The 11,319-nt window shown below is 35.8% G+C and overlaps 1 gene segment (V, D, J or C); it reads left to right on the plus strand.

Annotated features, from left to right (window-relative positions):
* The first annotated feature begins 4,270 nt into the window (after nt 1–4,270).
* On the plus strand, nt 4,271–4,777 carry LOC117501734. The segment is given in 2 exon segments: nt 4,271–4,322; nt 4,470–4,777. Coding segments are annotated over 2 exon segments (360 nt in total).
* The last annotated feature ends 6,542 nt before the right edge of the window (nt 4,778–11,319 follow it).

An 11,319-nucleotide genomic window follows, 5' to 3' on the forward strand; every position in this document is an offset into this window, starting at 1 on the left:
GGACTCGGCAGGGTGATCCTCTCTCTGCTGCTTTTATCTTTCTTTGTGGAACCACTGGAAGTTTGTTATTAGAGATGATTTCAGAATTAAGGCAGTGCTTGCAGGAGATCAGGCACATAAATTGATTTTCTATGCAGATGACATTTTGCTGATATTTTCAGATCCAGTCTCTTGTGCTCCAGGTGTCATTGATATTACTGAGAAGTTTTCAGAAATATCAGGTCACAAAACCAACTGGCAAAGAGGGTTGTGGGTTGTTCTCAAGCAGATATTGGACCATTTCCATTGACTTGGAAATCATCAGGGATGACACATTTGGGCAAAAAGTTAATGACAGACTTTCAGGAGATTGTACAAATTGATATATATACAGTCCTTCAAAACATTAAGACTTGCTTTTCCAAGTGTAAAATGTTAAATTTATCTCTATGGGGGAAATAAACAGTCAAAATGATGGTCTCCTCGAAGTTGAACAACAACTCTAAGATGATTCCTCTAACTATTTCTGGCTTATTGCTCAAGCAATACAGTCATGTAATATCTCACAGCATGTCGTGATTCAGCATCACAATATATACATTCAACTATTGGTTTGTGATATTGTCACGAAAAGTGCCAAATTTTCATAACAGGAGCACAAATTTATTCAAATACATTAAGTGACGGGTGCACGAAATGAAAAGTGATGGGGGGGTTATGATTAGGATGTGGGGAAGGGGTAGGGTTAGGTTATGGTTAGCATTAGGTGGAGGGGTAGGGTTAGTAATACTAAGATTAAAAAAAACCCTGTCATGAAAATGTGACTCATTTTGTGACGGGAGCATGAAAAAAACCTCAAGAGACTGTGTTGGGGATTACTTGTGGGGTGGGAAGAATCTCCAAATTCATTTGAATAAACTGTTTAGAAGCAGTGTTGGGGAAAGTAACTTTGGAAAGTTACTTCATTAGTTAATTTATACAGTTATATTTTACAGTTACTTCATACAGTTAGTTCATAATTAATAAAGTTACTCATAATCTAATTTGGTTATTTTTAAGATTTAGTACTCAGAAAAGTAACTATTAGTTACTTTGCTGATGAGTTACTTTGCTGATTGCTCAATCGTACGAGTAACCAAGTTACATTACTAATTACCTTATTAGTTACATTACTTATTAGTTGCAAGTTTTCGGCAGATTCTAATAAAGTAATTGCATAATGCTGCTAATGAAGTAACTGCATAAAGCAACTGTATAAAGCAACTAAAAAAGTAACTTGTCAAATTTACTTTCACAACACTGTTTAGAAGTGAGAGAGGTGGACTGGTACTGCCAAATATAGAACGATATACTAGGTACTTCTCAATAAATTAGAATTTCATTGAAAAGTTTATTTCCACGATGGTCCCTGGACAAAGTGCAGAAGTCCCAGAAAACAAAGAGACCAGATAGACAGGAGACAGAGACAAGAACAAGAGGAGTGTCTCTCCCTTATTTAGCAGGAGTAGGGGAAAAACTACAGAGGATCTTCAGACAGCACAAAATCCCAGTTTATTTTAAACCGGTTAACACCTTGAGACAGAAATTAGTTACATAGGTGAGACTAAGCAACCTTTAAACAAGAGACTATACCAGCACCGCAGAGAGGTCGCCAGTGGACCTCAGTCTGCAGTTCATCTCCACCTGAAAGACACTAACCACACATTTGAGGACAAGGAAGTTAAAATCTTAGCCAGAGAGAAGAAATGGTTTGAGAGAGGTGTCAAGGAAGCATTCTTTGTAAAACAGTTGAAACCCAGCCTTAACCGGGGGGCGTGTCTCAGACACGCTTTGTCCCCTGTTTACAATGGGGTACTCAGGTCAAAGCAGTTTCAGTCTTTTGTTCATGGTAATGAGTCATTCACATCATCAGGAGAGTCGTCAAGGGAGCCATCAGGGGAGGCTTCCATCCCATCATTAGGAGAGTTCTAACTAGAGCACAATAGCTGCTAATTAGAGCTATTGTTTAGTCACTAGCCTATAGCAGTCAGCCTCTCGGTAGGAGGGGTCTGGTTAGGTTAAAAACTCCAGCTTTTGTTGGCTTCTGTTTACTCTTCTCTACAAGAGTCAAGACAGAAGTCAGACTACCAGAGCAAGAATTTTAGCTGAGGAAGCTTCTGTGATTTGAAGCGAAACGTCCTCACGTCAAGCAACCCAGTCCAGTCAAAGATTCAACCTTCTCTACTATTTCAGTAATTCAATTCAAAAAGTGAAACTTAAATATTATACAGATTCATCACCACTAAAGTGATATATTTAAAGCATTTATTTCTTTAATTGTTGATATTCAGGCTTACATGTATTAAAACCCAAAAATATAATACTTAAGAAAATTAGAATATTGTAAAAAATTCAATATTGCAGGCTCATGGTGTCACACTGTAATTAGCTAAATAACTCAAAATACCTGCAAAGGTTGCTTGAGCCACTAAATGGTCTCTCAGTTTGGCTCAGTTGCCAACACAATCATGGGGAAGACTGTTGACTTGTCCGTTGTCCAGAAGACAGTCAATGACACCTTCCACAAAGAGGTTAAGCCACAGAAGGTCATTGTTAAAGAAGCTGGCTGTTCACAGGGTGCTGTATCGAAGCATATTCATGGAAAAAGTGTGGTTAAAAAAAAGGTGCACAAGCAACAGGGATAACCAAAGACTTGAGAGGATTGTGAAGCAAAGCCCATTCAACAATTGTGGGAGATCCACAAGGAGTGGACTGTGGCTGGAGTCAAGAGCCACCACTCACAGAGGTATCCAGAACATGGGCTACAACTATTGCATTCCTTGTATCAAACCACTACTGAACCAGAGACAACATCAGAACACTAGAAATATATCACTCTGTGTGTAATGAATCTATATATAAGATTCACTTGATAATTTGATTTCCTGAGATAAATGAACTTTTCAGTCATATTCTAATTTATTGCAATGTACCCGTATAATGCAGTATTTGAAAGGGTTCATCTGTGTTAGCAGTGGTCAAAGAGATTTGAGCTCACTGACCTCCCCATTTAGAGATAAAGATTCTGAGTCTCAAAAGACATCTAACAGCCAACTACAAAGACATATTAGTCTGATCTTTCACCATTCAATGGATGTTTGGAACAAGTTCACAATATTGGGGAGGTGATGGTCTAGTGGTTAAAGCATTGGGCTTTAGGCCAGAGGATCCTCGGTTCAAATCCCAGCCTGACCGTAAAACCACTAAGGGCCCTTGCGTAAGGTCCTTAATCCCCTAGTTGCTCCTAGTTGTGTAGTGGGCGCCTTGCATGGCAGCAGCCTGACATCAGGGTGAATGTGAGACATTGATGTGTAAAGCGCTTTGAGCGTCTAATGCAGATGGAAAAGCGCTATATGAATGCAGTCCATTTACCTTTTATTGTGCGATCATCCTCTGTATTTTATAAAATGACTGCAAATGCTCTATGTGGTAAAAGTTAGAATTTGAGGTTCATATGGCAAAAAGATTTGGGCATTGAAGAGAAAAAGAGGTTTGGGAGAATATTGTGCATAACTTGGTTTGGCCAGTAGGGGACATTAAGAGTAAATTCATACATTATAAAACATTTCACTGGTACAACTGGATGTCAGTCAGACTTAAAAGGTTTGGTTTCACTCAGAGTAATGAGTGCTTGAACTTTAAGAGTTCTAAAAGTACTTTTCCACTCCTCATGTGGGACTGTCCACTGGCCTTCCCTCTTTGGGCTCCAGTGATTAGGACTATGGAAGAGTGGCTGGAGCAGCCTTTTCCAAATTTGTCTTATTTCTGTCTTCTTGGAGATGAAACTGTGCTGGCAACTCAACATCCAAAGGCAGAGGTGAGGCTCACCCTGACAGGCTTCCTTCCTGCAGCCAAGATTATGCTAAAAAAAATGGAAGCGTCCAAGTTTACCTTGGTACAAGGACTGGACTGAGCTCATGATGAGTTGAGATGTTTATGAATTAATGTGAGCCAAAGTGCAAGATTCTGTGTCTGAAGTCACTGATATGTGGGGTCACTTTCTGATATACTGTATATATATTAACGATGGGGACGATTAGACAATAATATGTAATTATAGGCCTTAATGTGTGTCACATGGTGTGTTTTGGGGAGGGGGAGGCGGTGTGATCTGTGGTGTTTTTTTTTTGTCACAGTTTTTGTTTTATATCGATATGAGCAGGAAACAGCACATTTGTGTTTGCATATCTGTGCCAGCCATTAAGAGTCCAGTGGGGATCAGTTTCTGCCCAGGTCTTTCAGGTCCACAGTGATGATGAGGTTCCTGGTTCTCCTGCTCGGCTCTCTAGGTCTTCTGGCTCATGGTGAGACTCTTCTGAAAACTTTGCTCCAGGATGAAACCAGTTTGAGCACAAATGTTGAAACACATTGAAAGAAAAGATTCTCTTCAGGTGATCTTCTCCACACTGGATTTGTCTCAGTCACTCTTCTTGTCTTTTCATGTTTTCCAGGTTCATCAGGAGAAATTGTCCTGACTCAGTCTGCTGACTCTCACTCTGTCAGTCCAGGACAGACCGTCTCCATCACATGTAGATCCAGTTCAAGTGTTAGTAACAACCTCAACTGGTACCTTCAGAAACCTGGAGAAGTTCCTAAACTCCTGATTTATTACGCTACAAACCGTCAGTCTGGAGTTTGAGATCGTTTCAGTGGAAGTGGATCTGGGACTGACTTCAGTCTGAAAATCACTGAAGTCCAGACTGAAGATGCAGGAGTTTATTACTGTCAGCAGAGTAACAGCTTCCCGTTCACACAGTGATTTAACGTCATAAAAAAACTTCCCTCAGCTGGAGAGAAACTGATCTCAGTCACCAACCACACTGAAAATAAAACACTACAAACGAGACCTAAAATAGGAAATTATTGTGTTCTTATTATATATTCAAGGTTGACTGAGAGATTACTTTGGTCACTGAAGGATTAAATTTAATCAGTGTGCTGCTGCAGTATTTACTGAACTTAGAGTTTATTATTACTTAAAAAAATACTTAAGAAGACAGAGTTTTACATACTGTGAAAATACCTATTTTAAAAATTTATATTTTTTTGGCATCATAATTTAATTTTAATAATAGTTTAGACATTTATTAGTTCTTTACCTCAGCAGAAATTATCATTAATATTTTATAAATTACAAATTATTTTAAAAAGTAACAATCTTGACACGCCTCCATGCCACATCACACTGATGAAATAATTCATGCAGAAGGAGCCTTAACCAAGTTTTGATTCCTTATATTAGACAGTACATGAAGATACCTTTGAGTATACCAGTTTCTTTCCAAAACCAGAAATCTCTTAAAATGAGTGTATTTCAACGACTGTGGATTGTAGTCACATTTATAAACTAGAAGCACTCAGAGAGTGCAAACCTCCGCCAAGGCCATGGGGTCACTGACGCCATAACATCTACACGCTGTGGAATCATTGAACCTAAAAAAGTCTAACAATGATGTTTGCTCAGTAGTAAAAAAAGTTTCATCTGCTGTGACTGGATAGCATGTATCCTTAGCGCTTGGCATCACAGTTTATTGCAACTTGCACCTTTCCCAAAAGCTACTCTCATCTGAGCACTGATATTGATATTACATGTGCTTATAGACAAAAACAAATAAGAGACTAAATTCAATTTATTATTCAACTAAACTGCAAATATATGAATTTTTTTAACATTTATGAAACACTTCTCTAAATAAATAACAGTAAATTCTGAAATAGAACTATTTTTTAAGTGTTGCATGTGCTACATAATGAAGTGCACCTTCTATATATTCAGTGAAGTGCACCGAAGCATAATATATGCGACAGTAACGTGCTGATGTCAGCCTCTGGGTTTTCTGGATCCTAGGTGTGATTCATCAACACCTGGGAGTGGGTTTTGCACCTTGTGTACTTTGTTCAGTGATGTGCACTGAACCAGAACTTAACCACTGCTGTGTTTACTGCTGACTCATCACTTTCGTTTTGCTAAGTGAAGTAATCTGGATAGTAATATTCATTGCCACTAAAATAAAATAATGCCAAATGATAGTCCTTCATCTAATAAATTCATTTTGCTCCCCAGCCCTGTATAGTTTGTCATGAGGGATTTCCTCTTTGCAGTGTGTTGTATTTGACATCGATTACTAACAAGGCCATAGGGTCACTGACCCTAAAGAGATTCCCTCCTTGGCACAGTGATCTATTCAACAATTCAGTGTTACAACCAAAACTATGATACATACACTTTTCTTTCCTTTATATTTGACATCCTTGACCAAGAAAACATACCACTAGAACTTGGAATCACTTTTATGTCTTTATTAGTTCAAAAGTTATTGTATAAAAACGATTTTTCGGTAATGGCGGTTTTCTTCTGGATCTCGCTCCATAACATTTGAAGCTACATCAAATCTGATGACACCTTACTGAATCAGTACAGATTCAGCTACAATTTGGTGTTAGTTGTGCATCTCTAGCTTCATTTGTCACCTCACACTGACACATTTTGTATTTTCCCTATATTTTTGCATATTCTGGATCAGTAGATCCGGAATCCAGATCCGATCATCACCAAACTTTGTTGTTTGATAGAACATTTAACTATGTTACACCCTAATTTTTTTCAAGCCTTTCTGCCTTGGTTTTGTGGAGTTAGAAACTAGAATGTCAAAATTCCCCCATCCTGCAATGGTGAAGAATCCTTTAAAAAATTCCTAGATCCGGATCGTGATCTGGATCACCACTAAAATTTAATCACTTGTTCCTCTTGTCATTTCCAACCACTTCACAAAATTTCATCAAAATCTGTTCAAAATGTTTTGAGTTATCCTGCTGACAAACAGACAGACAGACAGACAAACAAACAAACAAACTCGACCGAAAACATAACCTCCTTGGCGGAGGTAATTATATTTATTATTTTTTAAACGTGTAAATGCAATATTTTAGCTAATAAGTACAATGCCCTGTTGGTGCTGTTTATTCTTAAATCCTGATAGTTTTATGATTGAATAACAACTTACAATTTATTTGAGTTTCTAAATATATAATAAACAACAAATTAAAGTTCTCCAAAAAGAGAAAATATTCTTAAATTGACTATATTTCATTGATATGAGTTTGTTTTTTTGTATGTGTGTATTTATAAAGTAATTTTGGCCTTGTGAAAAAGCATAATTTTCTTATCAATTCTTAAATTATAAACTCCAAAAACTATGAATTTGATGCTTTTACATGTTCTAAAAACATTAAACTATGACTTTAATGTTTTTACATGTTCTAAAATCATTAAACTATGAATTTAATGATTTTATAGCTGAAGGTCAGGTTATTTTATTTTACTTTATGCTGATGATATGATGATGTTTGATTATATATATTTTTAAATTAAACCATGAAAGAAATGCTGTAACTGTCTGTGTGTTCTGAAAGTCTTTAAGTGTGTCCAGAAACTTACAGCTGCAGCAGAAACTTCACTTCTATTTCATCCTTCCTGACCACCAGAGGTGGTGCATAAGCACTGAATGATCACCTTTGTGCGAATGCATGTCAAGAATAAATATAAACAAAGTCACATGTGACCATCAGGTGACCTACATGACCCTATATAAATAAATGAATGAATAGTTAATTTGGACATAATGTATACAACATTCCAACAATACCTCGCGCCAGTCCATCCAGTCCAATCCAGTCTGAATAGGAGTGGTGACAAGTAAAAACCTATTAATTCCCACTCTCCTTTTTCAGTCACATTAATCATTCTAACTCAAAGGACATAATCTGAATGTTAGCAACAACAGACATTTGGAGTCTAGTGACACAAAACTAAAAAAAACTCAACTTACTTCATCAGATACATATCCAGAGAACACATTTCTTTATATAGATATTTAAACCGATTAATATTTGGACATTGTTTGAGTTCCTCAGTTAGATTATTCCATCTTTTGGAGACACAGAAGCCTTTCCTGGTCGTCCGAGTGCCAGCAATTTTAAAATGATACAAGCCCCTTAAATGATATATTCCTTCTCTCGCCGTAAAAAAAAAAAAAAAAAAAATCTTGAATTCTGAAGGGCAGTTGCTTATTTTTTACTTTGTATATTAATTGAGCAGTCTTGAACACAATCATATCATAGAGCTTTAATATTTTAGATTTAATGAACAAGGGGTTGGTGTGATCACGATACCCTGCTTTGTGGTTTGTTCTTAATGCTCTTTTTTGAAGAATGACTAATAGTTGCAATGTAGTTTTATAGCTGTTGCCCCAGACTTCAGCATAATAAGTCAGGTCGGGTGCAATCAATGTGCAATACAGAGTATGTAGTGTTTTACAATCCAGAATGTGCTTTGCCTTATTTAATACTGCAGTACTTTTCGGTACTTTCTTTTGATTATGTTGAATATGAGCTTTCCAATTAATTCTTTCATCGATAATGATACCTAACAACTTATTCTCTCGTATGTTTACCCTTGAATATTTAACTGAGTTTGCATGTCTTTTTTATAATTTCCAAACAACATTATTTTAGTTTTAGACAAATTTAATGATAATTTGTTAATATCAAACCATCTCTTTAACTTCATCATTTCAGTTCCTAAATCAGATAATAATTGTTGCAGATTTTCTCCTGAACAAAACAGGTTTGTGTCATCTGCAAAGAGAACTGCTTTTAACACATCCGAAACTTTGCATAACTCGTTGTATAAAATAATTTTGGTCCCAACACAGAACCCTTGGGAAGCCCACAAACGATGTCCAGATATGAAGAAGAGTAATCCCCAGGTTTAACAAACTGTTTCCGGTTTTGTAAGTAACTTTTAATCCAGTTCAAAGCAACCCTTCTGATACTCTATACAGTTCCATCTTTTGAAATAATATGTTGTGATCAATTGTGTCAAAAGCCTTCCTTAGGACAATAAATAAACCTATTACTATTTCCCTTTGATCCACATGTTTATTGATCTCTTCTATTGAATCGAGCAATGCCAGTGCAGTGGACCTTGTCACTCTAAAACCATACTGACTTTCATCAAGCAAGTCATGTCATTCTATAAATGTATCCAGTCTGCTATTGTTAAGCTTTTCCAATATCTTTGAAAATTGTGACAAGAGACACATGCCTGTAATTAAAAAAAAAGATGTTTGCTGCCAGATTTAAACAAAGGTATCACTTTTGTCACTTTCGTACCATTTGGTACAATTCCAGTTTGAAATGATTTATTAAAAATATATGATAATGTTTTTACAATTTCAGTAATTATTTGATTTACTAAGGACATATGTACATCATTATGATCAGTTGACATGTTACTTTTACATGTGCTAACTACAGTAATAATTTCCCTTTCATCTACAGGGCCAAGAAACGTTCTGTTCATTTCTGACGATTAATTGGTGATTTTCCCATGGGCTGTGTGAAATTTCAGCTGCCAGATCTGGCCCAGCATTAGCAAAGAATTTATTGAAGCTATTCACTACTTGGCTCATGTTATATTCATCTTTGTTGTTATAAGTACACAGTAAAATCACCAGTGTAAAACTAACTGTGAAATTAACACTGCCAGTGAACATATAGTCCTACTCTGGTCAGAGTGGGATCATATGCTCACGTGTTAATGTAATGGTCAGTGTTAATGTAACACTGGTGATTTCGCTGTGTATGTTGGCCAGTTATTTGATTTGGGTTTATTTGCTATAATTCTATTCAGTATTTTCCATGTTTGCTTTATGTTGTTTTATTATTGTTTTTTTTTCAAAGTATGATTTTTTTACAGTTTCACATAATAGTTGTTAATAGTCCTTATATTTAATCTCTGCCTCTCTTGATTTACTCTTAATGAATTCTCTGTATAGCATATTTTTCTTCTTACAAGCCTTTTGAAGACCTTTTGCTATCCATGCCGGATGCCCTTCCTGACTCCAGTGTAACCTGGAGAAAGGTCTTGATTTTAAATGCTTAAAATATAAATTGCCATATTTTCTGTTACACTGACGTGAAGTTTGCCCAAAATTTAAATTCATTTTGAGGTGTTGTTAAATGTAGAAAACAGAAATGTGGCATTTTGTTTTTCATATGAATGAATTCCATATTTCAGAAGAAAGTGCTTTGGGTCAGCTTTGTATTTGTTATTTTTACTATACTGTATAACTGGACATTTTTTTGTTGTATATATTGAGAAATATGTTTTCAAATTCAGAATATGCTGAATTCGCATCTTGCTTCTTGTAGATGGGATTCCAATCCTGTAAAAGTAAAACATTTTTTAAGGCAGTGATAGCTTCTTCAGATTGCAGGCGCTTACAATATTGTATTTTCTCCATACATTTTTTTAAAATTGAAATTTATCAGTTACTATAAAAATGGTAAATGATCGCTAATATCATTGATTAATTAATTAATAAGCCACTTAATGTTTTCTTAATGATATCATTTGTAAGTATATTATCAATGAGAGTAGCTGAATGTGAAGTTATTTTTGAAGGTCTAGTAATTTTTGGATATAAATTAAAACTGTACATAATATTAATGAAATCCTCTTTCACTTGATGCTGATATGGGTTTAAAAGATCAATCAGACAAATAATCCTTTATTACACATCTGTGAAAAAAAACTTCTCTGTCCAGTTTTGAAACTCTTCAGTTTTAGAGCCAGGAGCTCTATATGCAGCTAATAATTATATTTTTACCTTTTTCATACATATTTTGATTGTAATGGATTCCAAATGATTTTCCACAGCCATATTCATTTGATCTTTAATTTTGTAGTTAAGCCTTTTGTCAACATACAAAGCCACTCCTCCTCTATTTTGTCTATTCAGATGATTGAATTCATAACCCTCCAATTCGTAGTTTGTATCATCACCCTCTGCAAGCCAAGTTTCCATTATGGCAATTATACTAAAAAGTTGACAAAACTGTTTTAAATAATCTTTGATACTCCCTAAATTTTTGTACAGACTCCTACTGTTAAAGTGGATTATTGATAATTTCCCATCACTTGTAATGCAGGTGTATTGTTCCTCTTTGTAATACTGACAGTTACTATTTATGAAGGAATAGAAATGATTGTCCAGATCTATCTCATATTTCAGATCCTGTATATGATGCTCAGTATACTGAAAGGCTGCAATTCCAAACTCTCATAACCCCGTATCATCTCAGTTATACAATTACTGTACAGAAGCACCGATGAATGTATGTATGTTTGTAAGTCATTATGAAAGTTAGTTGTGTTCACTTACCATGTTTTATTCATATTTTGCCAATTCCTCCATGCTTCTGATCAGCAACACTCTGACTTCTTCTGGGGACCCG

Source organism: Thalassophryne amazonica, chromosome 20, assembly GCF_902500255.1.
Source record: "Thalassophryne amazonica chromosome 20, fThaAma1.1, whole genome shotgun sequence".
Classification (NCBI taxonomy): domain Eukaryota; kingdom Metazoa; phylum Chordata; class Actinopteri; order Batrachoidiformes; family Batrachoididae; genus Thalassophryne; species Thalassophryne amazonica.